Source organism: Grammomys surdaster, unplaced genomic scaffold, assembly GCF_004785775.1.
Source record: "Grammomys surdaster isolate TR1022 unplaced genomic scaffold, NIH_TR_1.0 125849, whole genome shotgun sequence".
Taxonomy (NCBI): domain Eukaryota; kingdom Metazoa; phylum Chordata; class Mammalia; order Rodentia; family Muridae; genus Grammomys; species Grammomys surdaster.
This window is the reverse complement of record NW_021620675.1, coordinates 2155424-2180289: the sequence shown is the minus strand read 5'-3', so window position 1 is coordinate 2180289 and position 24866 is coordinate 2155424. Positions and strand designations below refer to the sequence as shown.

The 24866-nt window shown below is 42.0% G+C and overlaps 1 protein-coding gene across 2 annotated transcripts in view; it reads right to left on the bottom strand.

Moving 5' to 3' along the window:
- Setdb1 (SET domain bifurcated histone lysine methyltransferase 1) overlaps positions 1-24820 on the bottom strand; it is a 31638-nt gene extending 6818 nt beyond the window's left edge. Inside the window, exons 1-14 of one of the 2 annotated variants that reach the window (XM_028789666.1) lie at positions 24633-24820; positions 23527-23795; positions 21832-21983; positions 17564-17598; positions 15868-15967; positions 14855-14980; positions 14471-14672; positions 13515-13588; positions 10517-10707; positions 10203-10332; positions 8818-8968; positions 8560-8718; positions 7185-7835; positions 5883-5999 (exon numbers count right to left, since the gene is read on the bottom strand). In XM_028789666.1, coding sequence (XP_028645499.1) covers positions 5883-5999; positions 7185-7835; positions 8560-8718; positions 8818-8968; positions 10203-10332; positions 10517-10707; positions 13515-13588; positions 14471-14672; positions 14855-14980; positions 15868-15967; positions 17564-17598; positions 21832-21983; positions 23527-23786 — 2348 coding nt within the window. In that variant the 5' untranslated portion in view covers positions 23787-23795; positions 24633-24820. Of the gene's footprint in view, positions 1-5882; positions 6000-7184; positions 7836-8559; positions 8719-8817; positions 8969-10202; positions 10333-10516; positions 10708-13514; positions 13589-14470; positions 14673-14854; positions 14981-15867; positions 15968-17563; positions 17599-21831; positions 21984-23526; positions 23796-24632 lie in introns of those variants that run through there. The other variant, XM_028789667.1, reaches the window with a different exon arrangement.
- Between the last annotated feature and the right edge of the window lie 46 nt (positions 24821-24866).

Sequence of the window (24866 nt, the reverse complement as noted above, 5' to 3'; positions counted from 1 at the left end):
GAAATGAGAATAAAAACAGTATATACTATGTGTGTGGTAAACGCCTATAATTCCAGCATTTGAGGCAAACACAGAAGGATCAGGAATTCAAAGTCATCATTGGCTATACAGTCAGATGGAAGCTAGCCTAGCAATAGAGATCGTGTCCAACAAACAAAACAAATCCCCAGGGGGAAAAGGCCTACTTTTCAAGTACCCAGGGACAGGTTGAAGACAGGAGACTGAAACTGAGAGATCAAGGTTAAAGCTAGCCAAACAAAAGCAAGTGGAAGGTGCCAAGAACACATCTCCTGCACGAAAGCCCCAGAGATGGGCTAAAAAAAAAAAGATTGAAATGGATCTTAGAAGTGATGGATATAAACATAATTCAAACAACTTTAGAGGGAGAGAAGAAGGCTAGATAGAGAGTTCAGTGTTTTTGAAGGCAAGGCTTAGAGTGAAATCTATGTGTATTGGGTAACTAATAGTTTTAAATATATGAGTGACATATATTTGTACTTATTCAGACACATTTTTGCTAGATATGGTGATGGAGGCTTGTAATCCTAGCACTTGGGAGGCCAAGCTAGGTAGATGGCAAGTTTCAATGACGGCCTGGGCTATAGACAGAGAACTGTCTCAAAAAAGAAGTCCTTTTCTGTTTTTTTAAAAAGAGAGAAGGAGGCCGGGCAGTAGTGGCACAAGCCTTTAATCCCAGCACTTGGGAGGCAGAGGCAGGCGGATTTCTGAGTTCGAGGCCAGCCTGGTGTACAGAGTGAGTTCCAGGACAGTCAGGGCTACACAGAGAAACCCTGTCTCAAAAAACCAAAAAAAAAAGAGAGAGAGAAGGAAAAGTCTGTTTCTTGTAGGACTGGATATGTAGTTAAGTGGTAATTTTCCTATTGCTATGAAGAAACACCTCAACCTATAAAAGAAAGTATCGAGTTGGGGGGTGGGTATATTTTACAGGTGAATCCACCACCATCATGTTGTGGGGCATAGCTGAGAGCTTACAACAGGCAGAGAGAAAACACTAACTGCAATAGCATGGGCTTTTAACACCACAAAGCTCACCATCCCTAGAGACATATCTCCTCCAACAAGGCCACATCTAATCCTTACTAGACAGTTCCATCAAACATGTAAAGATCAGAACCTGTGGTAAACATTCTCATCCAAAATATTGCAGTGATACAAGATTTTGGGTTCAATCCCTAACTCGAAACAAGAGACAACAAACGCCAAACTACCCAATAACCAAACATTTCCTATAAACCAGATTGTCCTGGAACTCACAGAGATCTGCCTGCCTTTGTCTGTCTCCTGAGTGCTAGGATTAAAGGCCATGAGCAGCATTTCAATTTGTATTTTGATTTGAAAATTTCTACATTTCGTTTGTTTTTTGTTTTTATTTGAGGTGGGATCTTATATAGACTAGGCTGTCCTCAAACTCACTATGTAGCTAAGGATGACCCTGGATTTCTAATTCTTCTTCCCAGTTCCTCCTCTAGAATGTGGTGTGATTTCAGGCCTTACGGGTATGTACCACATATTGAGTACTGTGGATCAAGCCTACTGCTACATGAACACTAGGCAAGCATGCATTAAGCTATACTCTAAACCTTTCAACATTTTTCTTTTCTTTCTCTCTCTCTATTTTTTTATTTTTATTTTTTTAGTATGGACAGGGTCTCATTTTCATGTAGCACAGGCTGCCCTGTCCTTGGATCAGCTGCACAGACAAAAGGTGACTTTGTATTCTTGATCCTGATAATATGAAGTGTTGGATGAACAGGCATGCACCACCATCCCTGACTCTTGCTGTTTTTTGAGACAAGGTTTCGTGGTGTAGCTTGGACTGGCCTTGAATTTGCCATTGTTTTGCTTTAGCCTCTAAGCATTAGGATTACAGTATAAGCCTGTGCTGTCATACCTGGCTTGGGAATATTTTTCAAATATGTAAAACGGAGTCAGGCAGTGGAAATGCATGCCTTTACTCCCAGCACTAGGAAGGCAGATCTTTGAGTTCAAGTGCCAAGGCTACACAGAGAAACTCTACCTCAAAACACCAAAATCAAAACAAGAAACAAACAAGCCAACAAAAACAAGACAAAACAAAAACATGTTAAAAAAAAAAAGAGAGAGAGAAAGAGACAAAAAAAAAAACCCATTCATATAGTTAACACTCGGCATTATTCCATTTAAACACTGAGTTTCAGCCACCTGCTGCTGGGATGACAGGTGTATAACCAGTCAACTGTCCTCTGCTTTGTTTTCTGTTTGTTCAACACAAATTACCTAATTTCCCAACAGTCTAAATCTCCTCTTAAGTTTCCCATGAACTCATCTTCCCAGGAAGCCACCCCAGCAGTTATCTGCCCTACTTCAGCACTGCTGGGTCTCCACATCAAGTGCCATGTGACCCTGTGAGCCCCTCACCTCACCATCATTGGCGACATTTCCTTCATTCTCCTTTTGGTTGGATCTACTGTTTTCTGGATCACATGCTTTCCTGATTAACTTTCCTCTCATTGTCGTAAACATTTTTAGAAACTTTCTGAACAGAAGAATAATGAAAACTTTGAGATACTAAATGTTTAAAAATGTCCTTAGCCTATCAGAATTCTAGGTTGTAAAACTTTTTCCTTAAAATTCTGAATAAAGTATCCATTAGCATCAAATTTCTAGAATTATAAGAAAAAACAAAGTCATTTCAAATACTTATTTTTTACAGTCTACTTTATCTGTAGTACCTTTTACGACTTTGTCTTCATTCAGAGATTTTCTCATCATGTTTCCCTTTCTTTTTAAAAAATCACTTATTTATGTGCATTGGTGTTTTGCCTGCATGTATGTCTTTTGAGGGTACTGCATCTCCTGGAATTCAGTTTACAGTTATGTTGCTATGTGAGCACTGGGAATTTAACCTCAGTCCTCTGGAAGCAGGCAGTGCTCTTAACCACGGAGCCACCTCTCCAGCCCCTAGTCATGTTTGTTTCTCTTTGAGAGGAATAGATTCATTACGTAGCTCTGGCAGGCCTGAAACTCACTAGGTAGACCAGGATGGCTTTCAACTTTCAAAGATCCTTCAGTCTATGCTTCCTGAATTCTGAGATTATAGATTTTTCACCCACTGCACTCACATTTTTTTCTTTTTATTAAAGTGTGTGTGTGTGTATGTGTGTGTACTCAACACAAACACAGCCAAGTACAGGTACCCTGGAAGGAACCCCTGGAACTGGAGGGACAGGGTCTCATGTACCCAAATTGAGCCTGATATCACTACATAGCTGAGGATGGACTCAAACTTCTGATCCTCTAGCCTCCATGTCCACAACCAGATTATGTTGTGCTGGTGTTCGAACCCTGAACCCAAGACTCTGTGGACACTAAGGCAATCATTCTACTAAGCTACATCCTACAACCTTTGATTCTCCTTTTCAAAACGAAGTTTTTCTGTGTATCCTTGGCTATCCTGGAACTTGCTCTGTAGATCAGGCTGGGTTTGAACTCACAAAGATCCACCTGCTTCTGCATCCAGAGTGCTTTGAGTGTTTACAATCACCACTTGGCTCTAATTATGTCTATAAACAGGAATCTATTTTGATTTATTATGCTGGGAATTGAACCCAGGGTCTCATATGTGACAGGCAACTGCTCTACCACCAAGCTACAGTCCCAGACTAAGCATACCTTTCAATTTAAAAGTAGAGCCTTTGATTATGGAAAATGAAGCAATCTTATTTGTGCTTTTCTCATTCCCTGTGTTAATTATATACACTCAAGGACTGGGCTTATTAGTTCCATGTACAGTTTGCTGAACTATTTTCTACTCTCACTATATTTCTTCTTTCCAACCTGTCCTTCTGAGTCTCAGATATTGATGCAAATTCTAAATGTGGCACCCAGGGACTAGCCTTGAGCACTCATTCAAATTTATTGTTTCTCTACTTGGGACATCCAAGTCTTTTTGTCTAACCCTTAATTTTGCTCCAGAAATCTTTATATCTATTTGTTTTTAATATTCTTTTTTTTTTTTTTTCTTTTTTTTTTTTTTTTTGTTTTTCGAGACAGGGTTTCTCTGTGTAGTCCTGGCTGTCCTGGAACTCACTCTGTAGACCAGGCTGGCCTCGAACTCAGAAATCCGCCTGCCTCTGCCTCCCAAGTGCTGGGATTAAAGGCGTGCGCCACCACCGCCCGGCTTGTTTTTAATATTCTTAAACATAAATTAAACAGGCTAGTCTCAAACTCACAGAAGTCTGCATTACTCTGGGTATACTGATTTAAGGATATGCACCACCATGTGCATCCTGCTCCAGAAATTTTACCATCTTCTTCACATTTGTATTTGGACTGCTTAATTTAACACGGCTGAAAACAAGATGAAACAACACTTAGCTTCACACTGTTTGGTTTTCCAACTTAAATGCAGCATCAGTAACCAGCTGTTTCCTTAAGCCAAACATCTGAGAACTGACCTCCATTCTACTTCTTTCATCCCACTCTCTAGTCCATTTATCAAGTTTTATATGTAATTGTGCATTATGGTACACACCTTTAATCCCAGCACTCAAGAGGCATAGCAGGTAGATCTCTGAAATTGAGGGCATTCAGGTCTATAAAGTGAGTTTCAGGAAGCCAGAGCTACACAAAGAAACGCTAGCTTGAAAAAAAATCAACCAGGCCGGGCGGTGGTGGCGCACACCTTTAATCCCGGCACTTGGGAGGCAGAGGCAGGTGGATTTCTGAGTTCGAGAGGTCGAGGCTAGCCTGGTCTACAGAGTGAGTTCCAGGACATCCAGGGCTACACAGAGAAACACTGTCTCGAAAAACCAAAACAACATCAACAACAACAAAGAAAAAACTCAACCAACAAACAAAAGTTCTCTATCTAGCTGTACTTTCTAATGCACCCAATAGCTCTCATGTATGACCTCATTCTTGGTGCACATTAACCACGCCCTCTGTTGGGCTACACACCCAGCCCCATCCTCCTTAATTTCTACTGCCATTTCCATTCTACTATAAGGCTTAGCTCCCATTACTTCTCATATATTCTCTTAAAATTACCTAATTGGATTTTGACATCTTTGAAATTATGTTTTTTCTGATCTAAGACATATAACACTCCACCCCAAAAAAGGAAAAAATTTAAAAGGCAACTTAAAAACCTAACTACTTCCTATTTATCATGATTTTGATTCTAACTTTTTTTTTTTTTTAAAAAAAAAGACAGTTTCATTCACTGTGTAGTCCTGGTAAGACTGCACCACTACCACTGGGCCTGAGTCTAACTTCCCATTTTAGGTTAATAAAGCCCTGTAATTCATTCTTTCTACTGTCTCTGAATACATTTCACTTGCTAGGGTAAGTCATAATCAGAACATTCACATGTCTATGAAATTACTCTTAGGTGTATGAGTGCTTTGCTTACACGCACGTCTGTGCACATGTGTGTACCAGATCTCCTGGAACTGGAGTGACAGGTGGCTGTGAGCCACCATGTAGGTGCTAGAATCAAACCCAAGTCCTCTGCAAGACCAAGTGCTCTAACTGCTGAGCAGCACCAGTCTCACTTCTGTTTGTTTCTACACAAGGTCTTGCTGCACAGTCGCAGCTGACCTAGAAATCAAGCAATCCTTCAACACTTGCCTCCTGAGTGCTGGGATTTCAAGCACATGCTATCACATCCATCTAAGGTTTCTGCATAAGAAAATTATTAAAACCTCTCTAATCACTCTCAGGTATTTTTTGAGACAGAATTTTGGTATTATAGTTCAGATGTGTCTGAAACCTTCTTCCTGCTTCAGCCTCCCAAAGGCAAGTTAGGTTTCCAAAGGTTCTTACAAACAGAGAAATAAGAAATGTACTCCTCTGAGGACTTCCCCAAACTGAGTACTTACCCTGTGGGCAGACACTCTTCTAGTCTTTTGTACTGGTAGCCAGAGTTAGGGTTGATTTGACCCCCTGGGGTACAGGCTGTGGCCTGGATAGTTAGCTGATGGCAGGCACATTTGGATCTGCAGAGAGAAAAGGATGACTAGAGCTGTGGTTTCTGAGGTTCCTAAGGATGGGAACTGGACACAGTGATCCACATCTTTAATCCAGCATTTGAGACACAGAGGTGAGAGGATCAGGAGTTAACTGCTATCCTCAGCTAGTCAGTTCTGGGCTGGCTTGAGCTCTCTTAAATCAAAACTGATTTGAGTCCACAACTTAGGACCTGCTAACTGTAGCCACTCATCTCAGGCCAGGCTCTGCCAGGCCCAAGGTGCCCACGTGTGGTAAGGAGGTGCACCTGTTGAGTGAGTGACCTTGTTCGCAAGAAAGGCTCTAACCTCCAGCGCCATGCTGACCATGAAGCAAGCCCACTGTGGGCAAGGTGAAGCTAAATGCCATATTTTTAAGCAGTTCTTAGTTACGAAACCAAGGACTCACCCTTGGTTTGAGGTCTCACCCTCAGTCACCAGACTCCCAGTACCCCTTCATGCACTCAACAAACCTTACCTTAGGGCAAAAATCAGCTAACAACAAAGGATGGAGATAAGGTAGTGAGAAAAGCATGAGTAACATACAGTGAGAGTAGACAAGAATCTAAGTGGTGAACACAAGGATAGACGTTTAAGAAAAGGGGAGAAAGAAACACCAAGTGGGGATAGGAACTGAACAAAAGCCACACACTCCCAGGGATACTCATGGGGCTGTATAAGACTATCAGACCCTGGTCGCTCTATCTCATGTTTTCTCTTTTTCTCTTTTCAATAAGATCTCACTGCGTTCAAGAAGAACTGCGGCAATGCTGAATTTCAAATTTTGAAATTATAGGTACATGCCATTGCACTCAGTTTCTTTCTTTTTTTTTTTTTTTTTTTTTTTTTTTGGTTTTTCGAGACAGGGTTTCTCTGTGTAGCCCTGGCTGTCCTGGAGCTCACTCTGTAGACCAGGCTAGCCTTGAACTCTCGAACTCAGAAATCCGCCTGCCTCTGCCTCCCAAGTGCCAGGATTAAAGGCGTGCCCCACCACCGCCCGGCTGCACTCAAGTTTCTGTATCTGTATTTCATAGTGGCCTTAGCACAATTCTAGCCTAAAGAAGAGGGAAAGGAAGATAGAAAAATCAATATAAATAAAAAAATAAAACAAACAAAAAGCAACTGTAATAAACCTGAAGGCAGAGACAGCAATGCCTGCACACCCCACCAACTCACTTATCCCGACACCCATCCTTGCAGTCACAGCCAACCAGAAATTCAGGGCCTGTGTTAATGAAAACACCCTTGCCAGGAATGCGTTCCTTGCTGTAGGCCACCTGGGGTGGGGGAGTTGTGTCAATCTCATTAACACAGGACAGGGGAACATCTTCCTTGCCATAGGTTATGTCCAAAATATAGTAAAAAGGCTTAAAGGGTTGAAACTTTCTGTCAACAAGAACATATGGATCCAAACAGAACATCTCCAGGAATAGGAAGTCACAGCCAGTCTCAAAAAGGTAGCGCTCTATCTCCTGCATTGTCCGAAGGCAGAGACCACAGGGTGTTTTGTAGATTACATGAAAGCCCATCTTTCGGTTAACTCTGCGCCGTGCTGTCATCCTCCGGAAGTCATATAATAGTGGAACCAATAGAGGGTTCTTGCCCCGATACTGTTCGTTCCTTATGGGTCTGATCCGGGACAAACAAGTGTAACTGCAGACATGAGGTAAATAGAAAAGCTTCTCCATGGGGGCACGGTAGGAGGGCTCAGCTGGTGCCCGCTCTAACATGCCATGGAAGGCTGGAGGAGCTAGAGGCCCTGGAGGGGCTGGAGGCCCTGGAGGGGCTGCAGGTGCTGGGGTAGATGTTACTGAGGTCAAAGGTGATCTGCAAATGAAAACCAAGATATTAGATCAGAAGGAAACTGCTATGCAGTTTTCTCTCCACCTGGCCAAGCCATTTCTCTCATTTTTCCTATAGTTTTTTTGTTTTGTTGTTTGAGACAAGGTTTCATGTAACCTAGATTACTCTGCAGCTGCCAATCCTCTGCTCTGTCCTCCCAAGAACTGGGATTACAGGTGTGTGCCAATATACCCAGCCAACTGTACTCTGAATGCTCAAGAATACTGTCAGATCCTTTGCCTTACCAAACAAGCCTGAACAATACACTCTCTGCTGACTCTTCAGACAGATTGCCTCTCTAGTTCAACAGGGTACTTTTCCCTAATGCATGCCTTATGTTATGGAAGTGTTCTACCAAAGGTTCTAAACATCCTTGCTATCTAAGAGTCAAGGAAAAGGCTTGATGGTGTCTCCTTTCTGTTGAAGCAATGATGATGTTCAAGAAGTTTTGGCAAATGACTTTCTGGTAACAGTGTGTTTCTTAGATATAGAATTTCTAATTTAGCTTTTCCTATTACCAATAAGAATATTACCAATATTTAACTATCCTTCTTTCTCCCTTCCTTCTTCTCCCTTCTCCTCCTTCTTTCAGGTGGAGAGAAAACTCAGAAGCTGCCTTTTCAAGTCCAAGTTTCTCACCAACATAACTTTAAGTAAAGGCCCTTGGAGTCCATGTTGTTAAGCTGCCCAGTGTCTGAGGTTTTCTTACCTGTATGTCTGGTTTATACCAAGTTTCCCAGCAGGCACATTTTCACTGAGTGTGGATGAAGTAGGGGAGGAATGGCCAGAACCCACAGATCCTGGTCGGAATGATGTGCTCTTTTTAGCTACTTGCTTCCGTGATTGAGCAAGCTGGCTTTCTAAGGTTCTAGGAGGATTGAGAAGAGACCACATATAGTAAGGATTAAGAAGGTATGAGTGGTAAAAAAAAAAACAACAATAATAACTGGAAGTAACGAACACTCACTCGGTGTCACCTGCTTGGGGGGAAAGAGGAGGTATAGGAAGTGGGGCAGGTGGAGCTATAGGCTGTAGGGGTTCCATGGGTTTAAACTGGATTCCAGTACTGGTCAGATCCTGTGTGTACTGAACAACAGGACCTTTGCTCCTCACAGCACCTACAGGAAAAACAAACAAAGCTGACTGCTGAGAGGATGACAGCTGTGCCAGATATTCTTATGCATATACCTTATTAACTAATGTAATATACATTCAGGAAATGGCCAGGCAGTGGTAGTGTACACCATTAGTTCCAGCACTTGGAATGTAAAGTAGGTGGATTTCTGTGAAGTTCAAAGCCAGCCTAGACAGAGTGAGTTCGAGGCCAGCCAGAAATAAGCAGAGAAACCTTGTCTCAAAAAACAACAAAAACAAAAACAAAAAAATCCCAATCTAAATGAGAACAAGAAGAACTTAGCAAACGTAATATGAAGAAGGCTCAGTGACACAAGCATAAGGACCTGAATTCAAACCACAAAACCTATGTAAAGCCAGGCACAGCAGCATGTATCTGCAATGCCAGTGCTTTTGTAGGGAAATAGGAGGGAGAACAGAGACTCTCCGATGCAGGGCAGCTAGCCTTACACATGCAGCAATGGTTCAAACAAGGAAGATTAATTCTAAGGCTGAGACAATCTTCTGACTACACAAGCACTTTGGCATGTGTATGCCTGTATTCATACACAAAAGTGGCAAATGACACATTTTCTAAGTGCTAACCTTTCTTTTTTTTTTTTTTTTAACTACTTATACCAATAAGGGGGTATATTAGTAAACACTGATTTTGGAAAGACTTTTGTTGTTTTTGGGCATGGTCACATGTAATCTTGACTGGTCTCAAACTCACTAACTAGCCAAGTGACAGTCTTGAATTCCAAATATTCCTACTTCTGTCTTCCAAGTGCTGGAACTGATTACATGTGTGTACTAGCCAGGCAGTGGTGGTGCACGCCTTTAATCCCAGCACTTGGGAGGCAGAGGCGGGCGGATTTCTGAGTTCAAGGCTAACCTGGTCTACAGAGTGAGTTCTGGGACAACCAGGGCTACACAGAGAAACCCTGTCTCAAAGAACCAAAAACAAACAAACAAACAAACAAACAAACACCAAAAACATAAAACCAAACATGTATGTACCAACATGTCTGGCTATATGTGGATATTTAGAATAAATAAAAAATACAGCAGAGTCAGCTCCACAAAGCCATCAACACTAATGGAAATATTTTAGATACACATCTCTATCCAGTGAGTTAGTGGTGTTGCTCTGGTAAATAAAAGGACAGCTGCCATACATAACTTTCTGTGTTAGTCTACCCTGTCTCTTCCCTTTCCTAGGTATCTTTTAGGACATACCCATATTAGGACGGGTTCTGAGTTGTCCCCCTTGTTTCTTCTCCATTGCAGAAGCTGAGGATGTCTTCATACTGAACATAGGTTCCAGGCGTGTAGAGCCTCGATAGATCCACTCACATCTTTTGTCATCCTGGGAGGCAGGGGCAAAGGGAGGGAGGGAGAAAAGCAGGCTCAATCCTGTCTCTTGTGGAGAATATATACCATGTGTCATCTCTTATAATCAGGCTTGGCAGCAAGTGTCTTTACTCAATTAACCATTTCACTGGCACCTGCCCCCTAATATTACCAGAAATCATTCTTTAGAAGAACATTACCAGAAAGAGTATCCTGACAAGGCTGCCATCCACCTCTTCAACTCGAGACTTCCACCATGTGCCTTCCCACTCAGTCTTGATAAGCTGGCCACTCTTGAGAAGTACCATTGGGCGGTTTGGATAGGCAGTGATATATTCCTCTATGAAGTCTCGGCAGGAGCTGTCTTCTATGTCCTCCCAAGTCTTTTTCACTGTCCAAAGGAAAGAGGCAGAGCAGAGGACAGGAAGGACATATCTTGAAAGGGAAGAACAGTTGGCACTTTCAAAATTCAAAGAGAAAAGAAATAAATTCATAACCCCAAGGGAAGCAAAACCAAGACCATCTTAAGTACAGAGACTAATGTGCAAATGCATATACAAATTAAATAGTAAATCAAGTCACACATAAACCTAAGCAATTCATGTAAAAGAAAATGGACATTTCACTTTATGAAGAATCTTACTTAACAGTGGATGCAATAACTATTATGAAACAATTAGTCCTTTCCTCTTTGTTCCTTCCTTCCTTCCTTCTTTTTTGTTTTGTTTTTTTTTGTTTGTTTGTTTTTTTGAGACAGTTTTCCTGGGCAGCCCTGGCTGTCCTGGAACTTGCTCTGGAGACCAATCTAGCCTCCAGAGATCCCCTTGCCTCTGTCTACTGAGTGCTGGGATCAAAGGTATGCGCCACCAACGCCCGGCCTTGCTTCTTTTCCTTATCAATGTTGGTAATCCACATGCCAAGTAAGAGCTGTCCACCACTGAGCTACACCACAGACTATTGTTTCTTTTTTCACTCCCCTCATTGTTGTTTTTTTTTAAAGATTTTTAATTAAGATTTTTTAAATTTTTAGGTGTTTTGCCTGCATATTTCCGTACATCATTTATGTGTAGTCCTTCAAAAGAAGTCAGAAGATCACACAGTGTACCCTGGAATTGGAGTTACCGAAAGCTGCGAGCTGCCAAATATGAGTGCTAGAAACTGACCTTGGGTCTTCTGCAAGAGCATAAAGTACTCTTAACTGCTGAGCCATCCTCCAGCCTAACTCAGACACCCAGCACTGACATAGGCCGGGTGTCATGACACACATCTGCAACTTTAGCATTTTTCTTTGGGGGCGAGGATTCAAAAAGAATGATGGCCCACCCACAAGACAGCAAGCCAGACTAGCCAAACCAACTGGTCAGAGCTTCAGCCCACCCTGTCTAAAGACATGACATGAAAAATAAGGTAAGAAGACAAAGACACCCAACAGCTGGGCGGTGCTGGCGCACGCCTTTAATCCCAGCACTTGGGAAGCAAAGGCAGGCAGATTTCTGAGTTCAACGCCAGCCTGGTCTACAGAGTGAGTTACAGGTCAGCCAGAACTACACAGAGAAACCGTCTCGAAAAACCAAAAAAAAAAAAAAAAAAAAAAAAAGATACCCAACATGATACCCAACATTAACTTATGGCTTACACACACACACACACACGCACAAAATATAGTCATGAATGGTGTCATGTACCAATAATCTCAGCACACAGGAAGCAGAGGAAAAAGACTGGAAGTTAAAGAACAGCCTTGACTATACACAGAAGTCAAGGCCAGCTTGAACTACAGGAGACATGGTTAAGTAAAACACTTGCCATGCAAGCATGATAATCAAATTCAGAGAACACTTGTAAAAGGTAAGTCAGTGTGAAGATTGTCTATAATCCTAATATTTAGGAAGCAGAAACAGAATATCCCCAAGGCAACCTGGCCAGCGGCTTGCAGTTAGCTATCTGGAGTTGGCAAGCTCCAAGGTTTAGCCAATAACTCTGCCTCAATAAACAGGAAGACAGAAATTATGGAAGGCATCTAATATCAACTTTGGCCTACATACAATCCCAAACACATGTGAACATGCAAACATAAAATTTAAAAACTCAAAGACTCTGCCATGTGTTTTATTTCCATGTTAACAATAAGCAATTGACTTTTCTGCATTAAAAACAATTGTGGATTGATCTACGGAGATAGTTCAGTGAGTAAGAATTCTTGCTAGGCAAGTGTGTTTGTGGACTTGAGTATGTATCCTCAACACTCATATAAAAAAGCCATGCATGCTTGTAACTCCACCAGTAGATACATTTAAATATTGGGAGCTCTCTGGTCAGCTACATTAGCCAAAATCGTAAATTTCTGTCTCAGTGAGAGATCCTACTTCAATGCAATAAGGAAGAGAGTGATAGAAGACATGGGATGTCTTCGAACCTGGTCTCAATGGTTAAGTGCACAGGTACAACACATACAGATGAAAAATAAGTGAGTAGAAGCATGTGGATCACTGGAGGTTCAAAGCTAGCATGGTTTACATAGTCAGTTCTAAGATAGCCAAGACTATATAGAGAAGCCCTGTCTCAAGAAAAGGTAAACTAAAAACAGTTATGAAGGCTGAGGAGACAGCACAGTTGGTGATGTGTCTGCTTTACAGCCATAGAGATTTGAGTTTAGTTCTTAGATCATACATAAAAAAGTTAGCCATGGGGATGTGCATTTGAAGTGCCAATGCCAACTGAAATCCTAGCACCTACATGGCAACTCCTGTCCCAGGAAATTCAAATGCACAGATATAGATGCAAGCAGAATACTCCTACAAATAAAGTAAATTAAAATATTAATTGGTATATGTGTGCATGGCTGCACACACATCTGTACGTACGTACGTGTACACACACACACACACACACACACACACACACACACACACGGCTTCTATAGGAAGCATTATGTAGATAATACAAACAGAAATGTAAAACATGAGAGCAGACCTCTTCAAACCTAAGTTCCTTAGAAATGAAATCAAAGCACATCTGTAAGTTGATACAGTCAGTCAGAATCTTTAAGGGTTCATTCTGGCTACAAACTTAGGCAATAATGCTGTCTCTAAACAAATTGGAACACCAAAAGATAAGTCAAGCCTTTTAATTTACCACCTTAAGACAGACAAAGCGGAGTAGGAAATTAGAGCTGAGCAAGTGTGCAGGGACACTTACGTGGTCGGCAAATAGGATACAGCTCTGATTGAGTGACATAGGAAGCATAGCCATCATCAAAAAAAATTAAAAATCTGCAGGAAAAGGAAAGAGACATGAAGGTTATAGAAAATGTTTTATCACAGGGTACTTTATTATTCTTTTCATTCTCTGAAACAGAGACCGGTCCAGTCTCCTTTTATTTTCCCTTATACTAAAAAGCCTCTTTTCTGAAAATTATTCTTTCTTCCAGGCATGGAGGTACACACCTTTAATCTCAGCACTCAGAAGGTAGAGGCAGGAGGATTTTTGTAATTTTCACACCAACCCGTCAACATAGTGAATTTCAGGCCAGTCAAGGTTGCATATGAGACATTTCTCCAATCTCAGCACTCAAGAGACAGAGACAGGTGGTTTGTGAGTTTGAAAACAATCTAGGATACGTAAGTGTCATAGTAGGGTTGGAGACATGGCTCAGGAGTTAAGAATACTATAATTGCATCCAGGACTTAAATTCAGTTCCCACCACCCACATAATGGCTCCCAACCATCTGTAATTACAGTGCCAGGGGAATACAACATCCTCCTTTAGTTCCTGCAGGCTTCAGGCATATATGTGATGTACATACATACATACAAATAACACATCCATACACATAAAGTAGCATAAATAAATTACAGTTTGATACTTTAACCTGTTGAAAAGAAAAACAAAAGATGTGTGATGGCAGTCTGAGCAAGATACAGAGATATCTAAAATAAAAAAGTATGCACACAAACACACAAATGACAAGAGAGAGAGAGAGAGAGAGAGAGAGAGAGAGAGAGAGAGAGAGAGAGAGGGGGAAATGGTTTCTGATCGTAAGGAAGGGACTAAGGAAATAAAAGCTAACAGTGAAATTCTGACCACAATTCTGACCACAGTATAAGAAATGGGCCCCCTATTCCCCTACAGTCTACAATCCCTGTTCAGGTACCTGAGCTTGTTCTTGACGTTAGGGGTCTCAGCTACAATGCCAGCATAAAGCCAGACCTGATTTCCATCTTTGTATTTGGCCACCACTCGACTGCCCACAAACAGCTTGTCAGCGGGAGGGTGGTAATCATAGGCAATATGGTTCCCAGACAGCAGACTCTTTCCTTTGTTGTCAAATTTCACCTTGTATTTCTTTCCTAGCCCTGTATAAAAGAAAAGACAAACAAACAAAATTTTTAAAAAGAAACAAAAAACTGTTACTTCCTATGTCAAGTCCTGGGTGCAACATAGCAGACAAAAGGAAAGGCTTGGCAAAAACAGTCAGCAATGGAGGCCCCTACAGGCTACCTTTGCTTAGTCCTTCCTCCAGCCTCAACATACATACCCACAGTCTGGATGGCAATAAGGGTGCCTTTGTGCCACGTCTTAGTCCTCTTCTTGCCCAGAATCCGCATGCTGACTATCAGGTCCCCATCTTTGCTCAGTTCTCCAGACACCTGACCCAAGGTTCCTGAACACAGAGTTGTTATTAAGAGTGATGTGAGAGGCTGGATGGAGAAAGGTAAGGTCAAGAGAGCAGTAAGGCAGGACGGGGCTGTAGCTCAGCTGGTAGACTGCTTGCCTAGCATGCACGAAGCCCTGGATTTGGACCTCTCCCCTGCACACACCTGGCATAGTAGCTCATGCCTGTAATCTCAAGTACTCAGATAGGAAAGGCAGGAGGATCGAAGTTTAAGGTCATCCTCAGCAACACAGAAAATTCAAGGCCAGCCTGGGACACAAAAGATACTATCTCAAAAACAGAGGGTGGTGTAGAAACAGAGGAAACCGAGATATTCTGTGACCATTAGCCACTTTTGCTAAACTCTTGGTCAGAGGCAAAAACACAAGACAACCGACTGTTTATGCTAACAGGAGAAATACTAACAGAGCATCCCCACTTCTAACTCCTTTGGCATACTCCACCAGCCTATGCCACAGCCTATCACCAACTCCTTATTAACAGTAACAACAGTTAACAGCCTGAGCCACCACATCGATCAATCACCCTCAGACTGACTGTGGGCATAAAACTAATGTTAGAAAAGAGACTGACAGCCGGGGGTGGGGTGGGGTGGGGGGGGCAGGGGGGGTGGGTACATGCCTTTAATCCTAGCACTTGGGAGGCAGAGGCAGGTGGATTTCTGAGTTCGAGGCCAGCCTGGTCTACAGAGTGAGTTCCAGGACAGCCAGGGCTACACAGAGAAACCCTGTCTCGAAAAAACAAAAACAAAAAAACAAAAAAACCAAAAAAAAAAGAGACTGACAAGTCAAACAGCATGAGATGCAAAGCGGACTCTCAGTTACATTCTAGAGAGAACTCACCTCTCGTCTATGCAGGTACTCCTTGACACTAACCTTTATGTAGATCATGAGAACTGCTTTTCTTGTTGACAGCATCCATGAACTTCTGGACGTCTTGAGCTGATTTTCTTAAGGCAGCCATAGCTTCACGAAGCTGTAGGAAAAAAGAAGAAAGGAAAAAAACTCAGTATTATGAGTTAGACACAACTTGAGAAGATATAACAAGGACTCAGTGAGACAGCCCTTGTCTAACATGCATATAGACCCCTGCTGCAAAAAAGTAAAAAATCAAATCAAATCAACAACAAACACGACAAAGAACACTGCCTGTGAAGAACCTGTCTTCAATAATTAAAATAGATTCAATTGTATTTGAAGGCCAGAGGCAACTTCTCAATTTTCTGCATTCTCACAGTATTTACAAGATGACTGTAATGAATGGGGCTTATTACATGGTGAATACATTCAAACTAAACTGAATGTATGCTTAAGCCAAAATTCATTACTACTTTAAAAAGCTTCTTCATTATATATGCATTGATGTTCATCTGGATGTATGTCTGCATGAAGATGTTGGATACCCTGAAACTTGAGTCACAGAGTTGTGAGCTGCCATGTGGGTGCTGGGAACTGAATCTGGTTCCCTGGAAGATCAGCCAGCCAGTGCTTCTCTTAACCAAGGAGCCATTTTTCCAGAAATGCTTTTTTTTTTTTCTTTTCCTTTTTAAATAAAGACAGGGTCATCCGTATTCCAGGCCTTCAAACATATGTAGCTGAGGATGAACCTGAACTTCTGATCTTTCTGCCTCCAGCTCTTCAGAGTTCTAGGATAACAGGCATGCATCACCAGAAAACTGCTGGTGAACTAAGCCCAAAGATTCCTGAATGCTAGGTAAGCACTGTATCAAATGACCAACATTGATAGCCCATCAAACTCATTCATACATATATACATACAACAAGTAACTGAATTAAAAAAAAAAGTTTTAGACTTATTTGTTTTACCTGTATGTATGTGTATAAGTATGTGTCTAATGAAGTCAGGACATTAGATCCTCTGAACTGAACTTATAGAAGATTATGAGTCATCATGTGAGTGCTGAAAACTGAACCCAGGTCCTTTTTAAGAGCAGTGAGTGCTTTTAAACACAGAACTACCATTCTAGTCATATATTTATTATTATTATTATTATTATTATTATTATTATTAAGGTTTTTGAGACAGTTTCACTTGTAGGTCTTACTAGTCTAGAATTCCCTGTGTAACTCAGGCTGGCCTCAAATTCATTGAGACCCACCTGGCCCTTGCTTCTCAGTGCTGAGATTACAGGTGTGTACTACCATGCTCAGCTAGACTTATTATTTCTAGTTGTTGTTATTATTTTGGTTTTTTGAGACAAGGTCTCTCCACATAGCCGTGGACATCCTAGAATTTACCATATACAACAGGCTGGCCTTGAACTCACAGAAATTCACTTGCCTCTCCTTCCCCAGTGCTAGGATTCAAGGTGTGTGCCACCAGGCCTGGCTTTAATTATGTCTTATTTCTGTTTACCCATGTAAGTGAATGCCAATTTGTATGTAGGTACCTCCAGAATCCAAGAGGGCACAGGATCCCTTGGAGTTACAGGCAGCTGAAAGCCTCTCACCGTGGGTGCTGGAACTGAACTCAAATCCTCCAGAAGAGCAGCATGCTCTCCCTCCAGCCCAATTTCAGGATTCTTAACTTCCTATATCCAACCCAACTCACCTTCTGGTCTTTTGGGGTTCTGCTCCCAGCATCGCCTATGGAAGAAAAGAACTTCATTGAAGGAAGGCAGAGCCTATCAACCCAGCTACCTGAGAGACTGAGGCAGGAACATGGCACCTTCAAGACATGCTATATCTTTTTTTTTTTTAAGGTTTTTCGAGACAGGGTTTCTCTGTAGTCCTGACTGTCCTGGAACTCACTCTGTAGACCAGGCTGGCCTTGAACTCAGAAATCCGCCTGCCTCTGCCTCCCAAGTGCTGGGATTAAAGGCCTGCGCCACCACTGCTCGGTACATGTTATATCTAAAGAACAAGAAGTAGGCTAGCCTGGGCAATGTAGACCCTGTCTCAAAATAAAAAACAAAGTAGGGAAAGAGGAACATGGTATATTAAGGTTAGCCTGGTTTAAAATTAAGCTGAAAGCCAAGCATAAAAGTCAAAATATAAAAACCAGGGACTCAAGTCAAGGATCAGAGGTTCAGACGGAGTAATTCTATTGCAGAGGATCTGGGTTTGGTTTCTAGTACCCATATTGGCAGCTCACAACCACTTGTCACTACACCTCAGTGGATCTGGTGCCCTCTTCTAAGACCAGTTATACTCACATGAACACTCCCCCACACAGACAGATACGTTTTTAACACATTAAAAAAATAATAAAAATAAATCATTAAAGAGGAAAAACAATCTTTTGTTTGTTTGTTTGTTTTTCGAGACAGAGTTTCTCTGTGTAGTCCTGGCTGTCCTGGAACTCACTTTGAAGACCAGGCTGGCCTTGAACTCAGAAATCCACCTGCCTCTGCCTCCCAAGTGCTAGGAGTAAAGGTGTGCGCCACCACTGCCCGTCGAGGAAAGACAATCTTAAAACCCCCAAACCAAACAAATAAGTAAAAAGTTGGTGGGGGCACATTTATTGGTAACATATATGAGTTCCTAGGTTCAATTCCCAGTACTAGAAAAGGAAGGTACTAAAAGGGTTATTAAAGGGGTCTGAAGATAAAAACAGCAAATGCCTACCAATATTTACCTCTGGATAAGTACTCAGACAGGTGGTAGTTTATCACACTTAAGGTAATTGTTATCTATTTGAAATTTTGTAACAATAATTTAATTATTCATACAACTTCAAAATGAACCGAGGCTAATGAACTTGAGCAAATGCTTATTTTCCAGAAGCACTGTGCAACAAAGTTATCAGTGATTACAGAGACACTCCACATCTAACACTGCCCACTTTATAAACACCTTGCTATTTAGTGCACACGGAGTGTGGTTATTTTATCTAAGGAAATCTAAAATCCACTTATTCTTAAAAGCTCTTATTAAGGTACAATCCATGTGTATGTAGTTCAGTTAACTGTAATCCACTGATTAGACCGTGAAACTATCATGGTACACTTACTTTCAGAACATTTTCATCAGTCCAAAAACAAACTCCATGTTCATTACCCAGCAACTTTCCCCGACTTCCCTAAACCTAGGCAACCAGAAATCTACTATCTGTCTCTATGGATTTGCTTGTTTTGGACATCTTATATAAATGAGTCACATAATTTGGGATCTACACATGACTGGTAGCACAAATCAGTACAGTTTTACAGCTGAACTGTAACCCACTGTAGGCAGATGCCATATATTTGGTTTTTCCATTTCTTTCCTCATCTGTTTCTACTTTTTAGATGTCATGAATAATGGTAAAATAAACATTTGTATTCTTTTTTTGTTTTTTTGGTAGTGTTTTCACATAGCCCAGTCTGGCCTGGCATTTACTATGTAAGTAGAAGGTGGTATAACTCTACAATCTTTAATGTGTCACTTCCTGAGTGCTGTTTTAGCAAGTTGGTGGAGGTGGACTCCTTTAGTCCCAGCACTCAGGAGGTCAAGCCAGGTGGATCTCTGCCTTCAAGGCCAGCCTGGTCTACAGAGCAAGTTCCAAGACAGCTAGGGCTATGCAGAGAAACTCTATTTGGAAAATAAAAACAAAAGAACTCTATCCCTGAGTGTTGCTTTTACAGGTATGCATTACAGTTCAAGTGATTTTGATTTACACGTTGACCCATTATGAGTAATGCTGAGAATCTTCTTGTGTATTTACTGCCATTTATAAATCTACAAAAGCCAGATGCTATGGCACCCACTTGTAACCTCAGCTTCAATAGAGGCAGAAAAATAAGGTATTTAGTCATCTTTACCTACACATTGAATTCTAGGCTCACTTGAATTACAAAAGACCCACCGGGCGGTGGTGGCACGCGCCTTTAATCCCAGCACTTGGGAAGCAGAGGCAGGCAGATTTCTGAGTTCAAGGCCAGCCTGGTCTACAGAATGAGTTCCAGGACAGCCTGGGCTATAAAGAGAAACCCTATCTTGAAAAACAAAAAAAAAAAAAAAAAAAAGACCTGTATAAGAACAAGTTAGTCAACATTCCAGCAAGAATGGGGGAGGGACACCAAACCAAACTACTCCCTGAGAAACTATTGGCAGTTAAAGGTTGCTGGAGTAGGGAGAGCAATTTTTCTTCAGGGATCTAGCCACTGGTAAGTTGCCCAAAGAACCCCACACCCAAATTAAACTCAGTGGATTAGAAAAAAACAAAACAAAACAATACATGAAAGAAGGAAGGAGACAGATAATTGGGAAGATGAAAGATTCCAGATAGTATGGGGAGTTGGTGTACATGATCAAAATACGTTTTTATATATGCATGGAACTATCAAGGATAGGTAAAAAATTGTAAGATTGACACCTATGATCTTGGCACTTGGGAGCTGGAGGTAGATGTAGAAGGACCAGGAGCTGAAAATAATTCTCTATCATGTTGTGAGTTTGAGGCCAGCCTGGCCTATAACAGTATCTAAAAATACACAAATATAAAAACAAAACTCCAAACAGCAAAAAGGGGTGAGACATGGTAGCATATGTCTAAAATAATCACCTTGGGGAAGGCCTGCTATGGCTACATAGTGAGTCTGAGGTTAACCTGGACTTCATGAGATGTCTCAAAAATCACTCATCAACAAGTGAATGGATGACAAGCCAGTATACATATGTAAGTGGAGAAGTATGTGATTCTAAAGAAAAATGAAATCACAACATTTTCCCAGTAAATGGAGGGATTGGTGATCAAAGACAATAAGTACCTCAAATTCAAATACAGAATGAAATTTCACATAACAGAGATATCATCTGTCAGATCACAAATCCTTGTATGGAAGAGAACATAGTCGGCACAACATAAGCACATGAATTACCAAACACAGTGTCAAAGTTGGCCTGACAAATTATGCTAAAGCCTATTTTACTGGCCTAAGCAGAGTCCTGAGCCAGCCAGATACTGTGAAATCCTACTGCAAAATAAAAGTACGAGAGAGATAACCAGTAGATAGTGTTTGCCATATAATTCCCAAGTCCTGGAGTCTCGATCCTCAGAACCCAAACCTGTAATCCTAGCACTCATAAGGCAGAAACTCACTATGAGTTGGCTATCTACACATGCTAGAATTGGCAAACTCTTGATTGAGTGAGACCCTGCTTCTGTAATAAAGTAAGGAGTGATCAAGCAATAAACTTGATGTAAACCTTTTAATTCTACATATATGTATACCCACCCATAATCATCTACTCCCAAACATGGGTATGTGCACATACACTGTGACCATTAATATCAACTTGACAGAATTTAAAATTACTTAGGAAATGAAAGTCTGTGCAAGCCAATGAGGAATTAATTTAATTATGTAGAGGTGGATGGACCTGCCCACTTGGAGTGGTACCATTCCATAGACTTCATAAATAGACAAATAAAGAGAGCTACTGAAGGAGCAGCAGGAGGAGACATTCCCTCTGTTTCCAGGTTGCAGAACAATGTGACTAGATGTTTCTGCCACTGTGAACTCCCCCACCATCATGGATATGATCTGAAACTATAAACCAGAATAAGACCCCTTAACCTTCAGTTGATTCTATCAGATTATTTTATCACAGCAACTGAAAAAGGAACTAAGACATAGGCAAACTACACATAAACATGTGGGGGTGGGGTGGGGGGAGGGAGACAGAAAATAAGTATACCTTATCTGAAATGGGAAAAGGAAGCAATCAGAATATAGGAAACACTTACGATGCTAATAATACTTGCTTTTTGTTGTAGTAAGTCAGGCAATTTGGCATATTGAATTAATGACAATGATTCTTTATCTTCTACCTACTTATCTTCCAGTACTTCAGCTTCCATTGTAAGATTTTTCTAACCAAAGCTTCATCATTTACCTGAATCAATACTGAGGACGTCATCATCTTCATCAGGAATCTCAATTATCTCTGTAGGCTGGGAAGCTTCATCCTCAGAGCTACTGTCATGATACTGTAGTCCCAACTTAGAGTAGAAATCCTTCACCAAAGACTCACAATTAGTCACTTCCCTAATATTGGAACACATGTAGAAAAGATCAAAGCCAATGGAGAAAGTACAGCATAAGAGTATTAGAATTTATATACATTTATGCAATACCTAGCCTATGAGCTCATACATGTAATCCTAGTACTTAGCCTGAGGCAGCAAGACTCAGGTTTGAGGTCACTTTGGTCACATAACGAACATGGCCTATAGAGTAAGAAACCTTTAGAAACAACAAAAACAGAGTCCAGCACTAGGGAGGCAGAGGCAAGCAGATCTCTAAATTTGAGGCCAGTTTGGTGAACAGAGGTAGTTCCAGGACAGCCAGAGTTACAGAGAAACCCTGTCTCAAAAAAAAAAAAAAAAAACAAAGCCAACAAAAAATAAAACACATACACACACACAAACACATAATGCATAACAGGAAATCTACATATTCCAAAGTACCTATTTAGAATACTTTTTCCACAGAATAATGTTTGTTTCCATTTAATTATTCCATGAAACAATTTGCTAGAGTTCAATTTTCCACCTGCTGCTACAAAAGTCATAATATCTGATACTTATTATCGATGTGGCTTTGGGAACTAAGAAGACAGCTTTAAATAGCAACTACATTTTGCCTGTTGTTGTGAAGCATCCCTTTAATCTCACCACTGGAGAGACAAAGGAAGATGGGTCTCTGTGAGTCCAGACCATTCTGTGAGTATGGTCTATATAGTGAGTTCTAAGGCAGCCAATGCTATATGTAAAGAGACCTTATATCAAAAATGAATAAATTGACAAATAAAAATTAAATGAACAGCTGCGTCAGTTTTCAACTAGTCTATCAACAACCCAAAATGTATTCTAAGTGCAATACTAACATTATCAATCTGATTATTTTAAATTGCATTGGCAATCTGAAACATATATTCTGGGGGGAATTAGGAATGTTAATGTTCCACAATTAAAGATTACAAGTTAAGAGGCTGAGGATGTAGCTGAACTGTCAGAAGATTGCCTAGCCCTTACTGCTATCCCAAATACAACATAAACTATGCATGGGGGCCCACAATTATAATCTCAGCACTCAGAATGTAAAACGACAGGATTATCCATGGATCAAGATCACTCTGAGCTACAGAACAAATTCAAGGTATTCATGAAACTACAATCAACTCAACAAACATAAGCTAGAATTATTTAATTGCAGCACTTAGGATCAAGTAGGCAGATCTCTACAAGTTTCAGGCCACCAAGAGCTAGATATTGGGATCCTGTGTCAGAAAAAACAGAAAAGACAGCAACTCTACAATCTTCACTTCCTGGGGATCTTAGAAAGGAAATTCAGTTACAGGGGGGAAGACAAAGGAATTCAAGCCTTTAACCTACCTACTGCTGATCACATATCAACTACCCACAGGGGAAAAGTGTTCTGTTGCAACTCTGCACTATAAACTCAGAGGAAGTGTAAGGTCCCATATGACTCAACCTGGCAAAGCACAAAGTGCTTAGGACAATGACGACAACAGTCACTCCAAGGAGGATGCAAATGCACATTTACCTCGGCTTCCTTGAGTCCTTACCTGGATGCATCATCAAACAGCCGATCAACATAAGCCACTTCAGACTCTTTCTGGAGTACCCACGTCTCCAGCTCTGCTAGCTGCTTCTTGCGCTGCTGTATACAGTCCATCTTTTCCAGTTCTTCATCAATGAACTGACGAAGTTCCTCCATAGAGATACCCAGCTCTTCAACCACTGCCTGCTGCAGCTCAGCAATCTCTGCAGAGTCAGCTGCAACTGGCGCCGCAGCCAAACTCATGCACCCAGGGAGGGAGGACATGCTTTGGCCCTGGGCAGGAGGAACAAGAAGCGAAAACCACTCTAACCTCAACTCAGACGATTTCTGTCGCATAGTAAAAGGCCCTCCTATCCTGCAAACTCTGTTCCCTCCCCTCTTCTCCAGAAGGTGATCCGGTGATTCCCCGGGGAGACTCAGCTCCTCACACAGACCAAAGCCCTGACTAACACCTTAGAGCTGAGAGACCTTGGAGAACACCAACATGCACCAGGGAGCTACCTAAAACAATGTTTCTGAAACCTATCTACAAAGGAAGGTACTTCTGTGAGCCAACTCGTTTCTTAATTAACTTGGTCTCTACACGGCGTCTCGTCCGAAGTACCCCGTCCACCTGGACACTATTGATCCGTAATGAACTAATTTCAGCCGGGGTTGTGTATTCCTCCTTTTGCTTATGGCACTTGGCTTTCCACAACTCCTAGGACCATGTGAGAGGGCAGCTGCATAAGGGAGGGGGTCTCGGCTGCACCAGGCCCGGGAGTCTACGACCAGCAAAGACGGAAAAAGAGAGGAGAGGTCGGTCTTTCCCACGTGAGCAGAGCAAAAGCTTGAAGCAATGGCGACCACCCAACAGTCACGCTCCGAAGAACGCGCACCAGGGTCTCGGCCGCCTGGGCCACGGAAGACCGCAGCAGCCTCCGGCCGCCTTCCCACACCTCACCCACTCACCGCCTCACGCCCACTCGCAGCCACCGCCTCGAGCCGGCCCGCCCCGCTCCATCCCGGCCCGAGCCCGAGCCCGCCTCGCTCCTCTCCCGCCAACTTTCCACACACAGCCCCAGCCTCCCATAAGCAAAGCCTCCCGGGTCCGCCTCAGCCTCAGCCTACCTCAGTCAGTCCTCCCCACAACTCCGACTCCCAACCACAAGGGCGCGTCTCACAACACCGACCCCAGGTTTTACTCCAGGGCTCCGCCTCGCCTAAACCCACGAAAACTGAAGGGAGAGACAGCGGGGGAGGGGAAACAGCGTGAGGAGGCAAAGGGGGAAAGGTGGGAAGCAAAAGGACGGTCCGGAAGCAATATGGAGCGTCCTTCCGGCCTCTGCGACGGTAGCCCGAAGG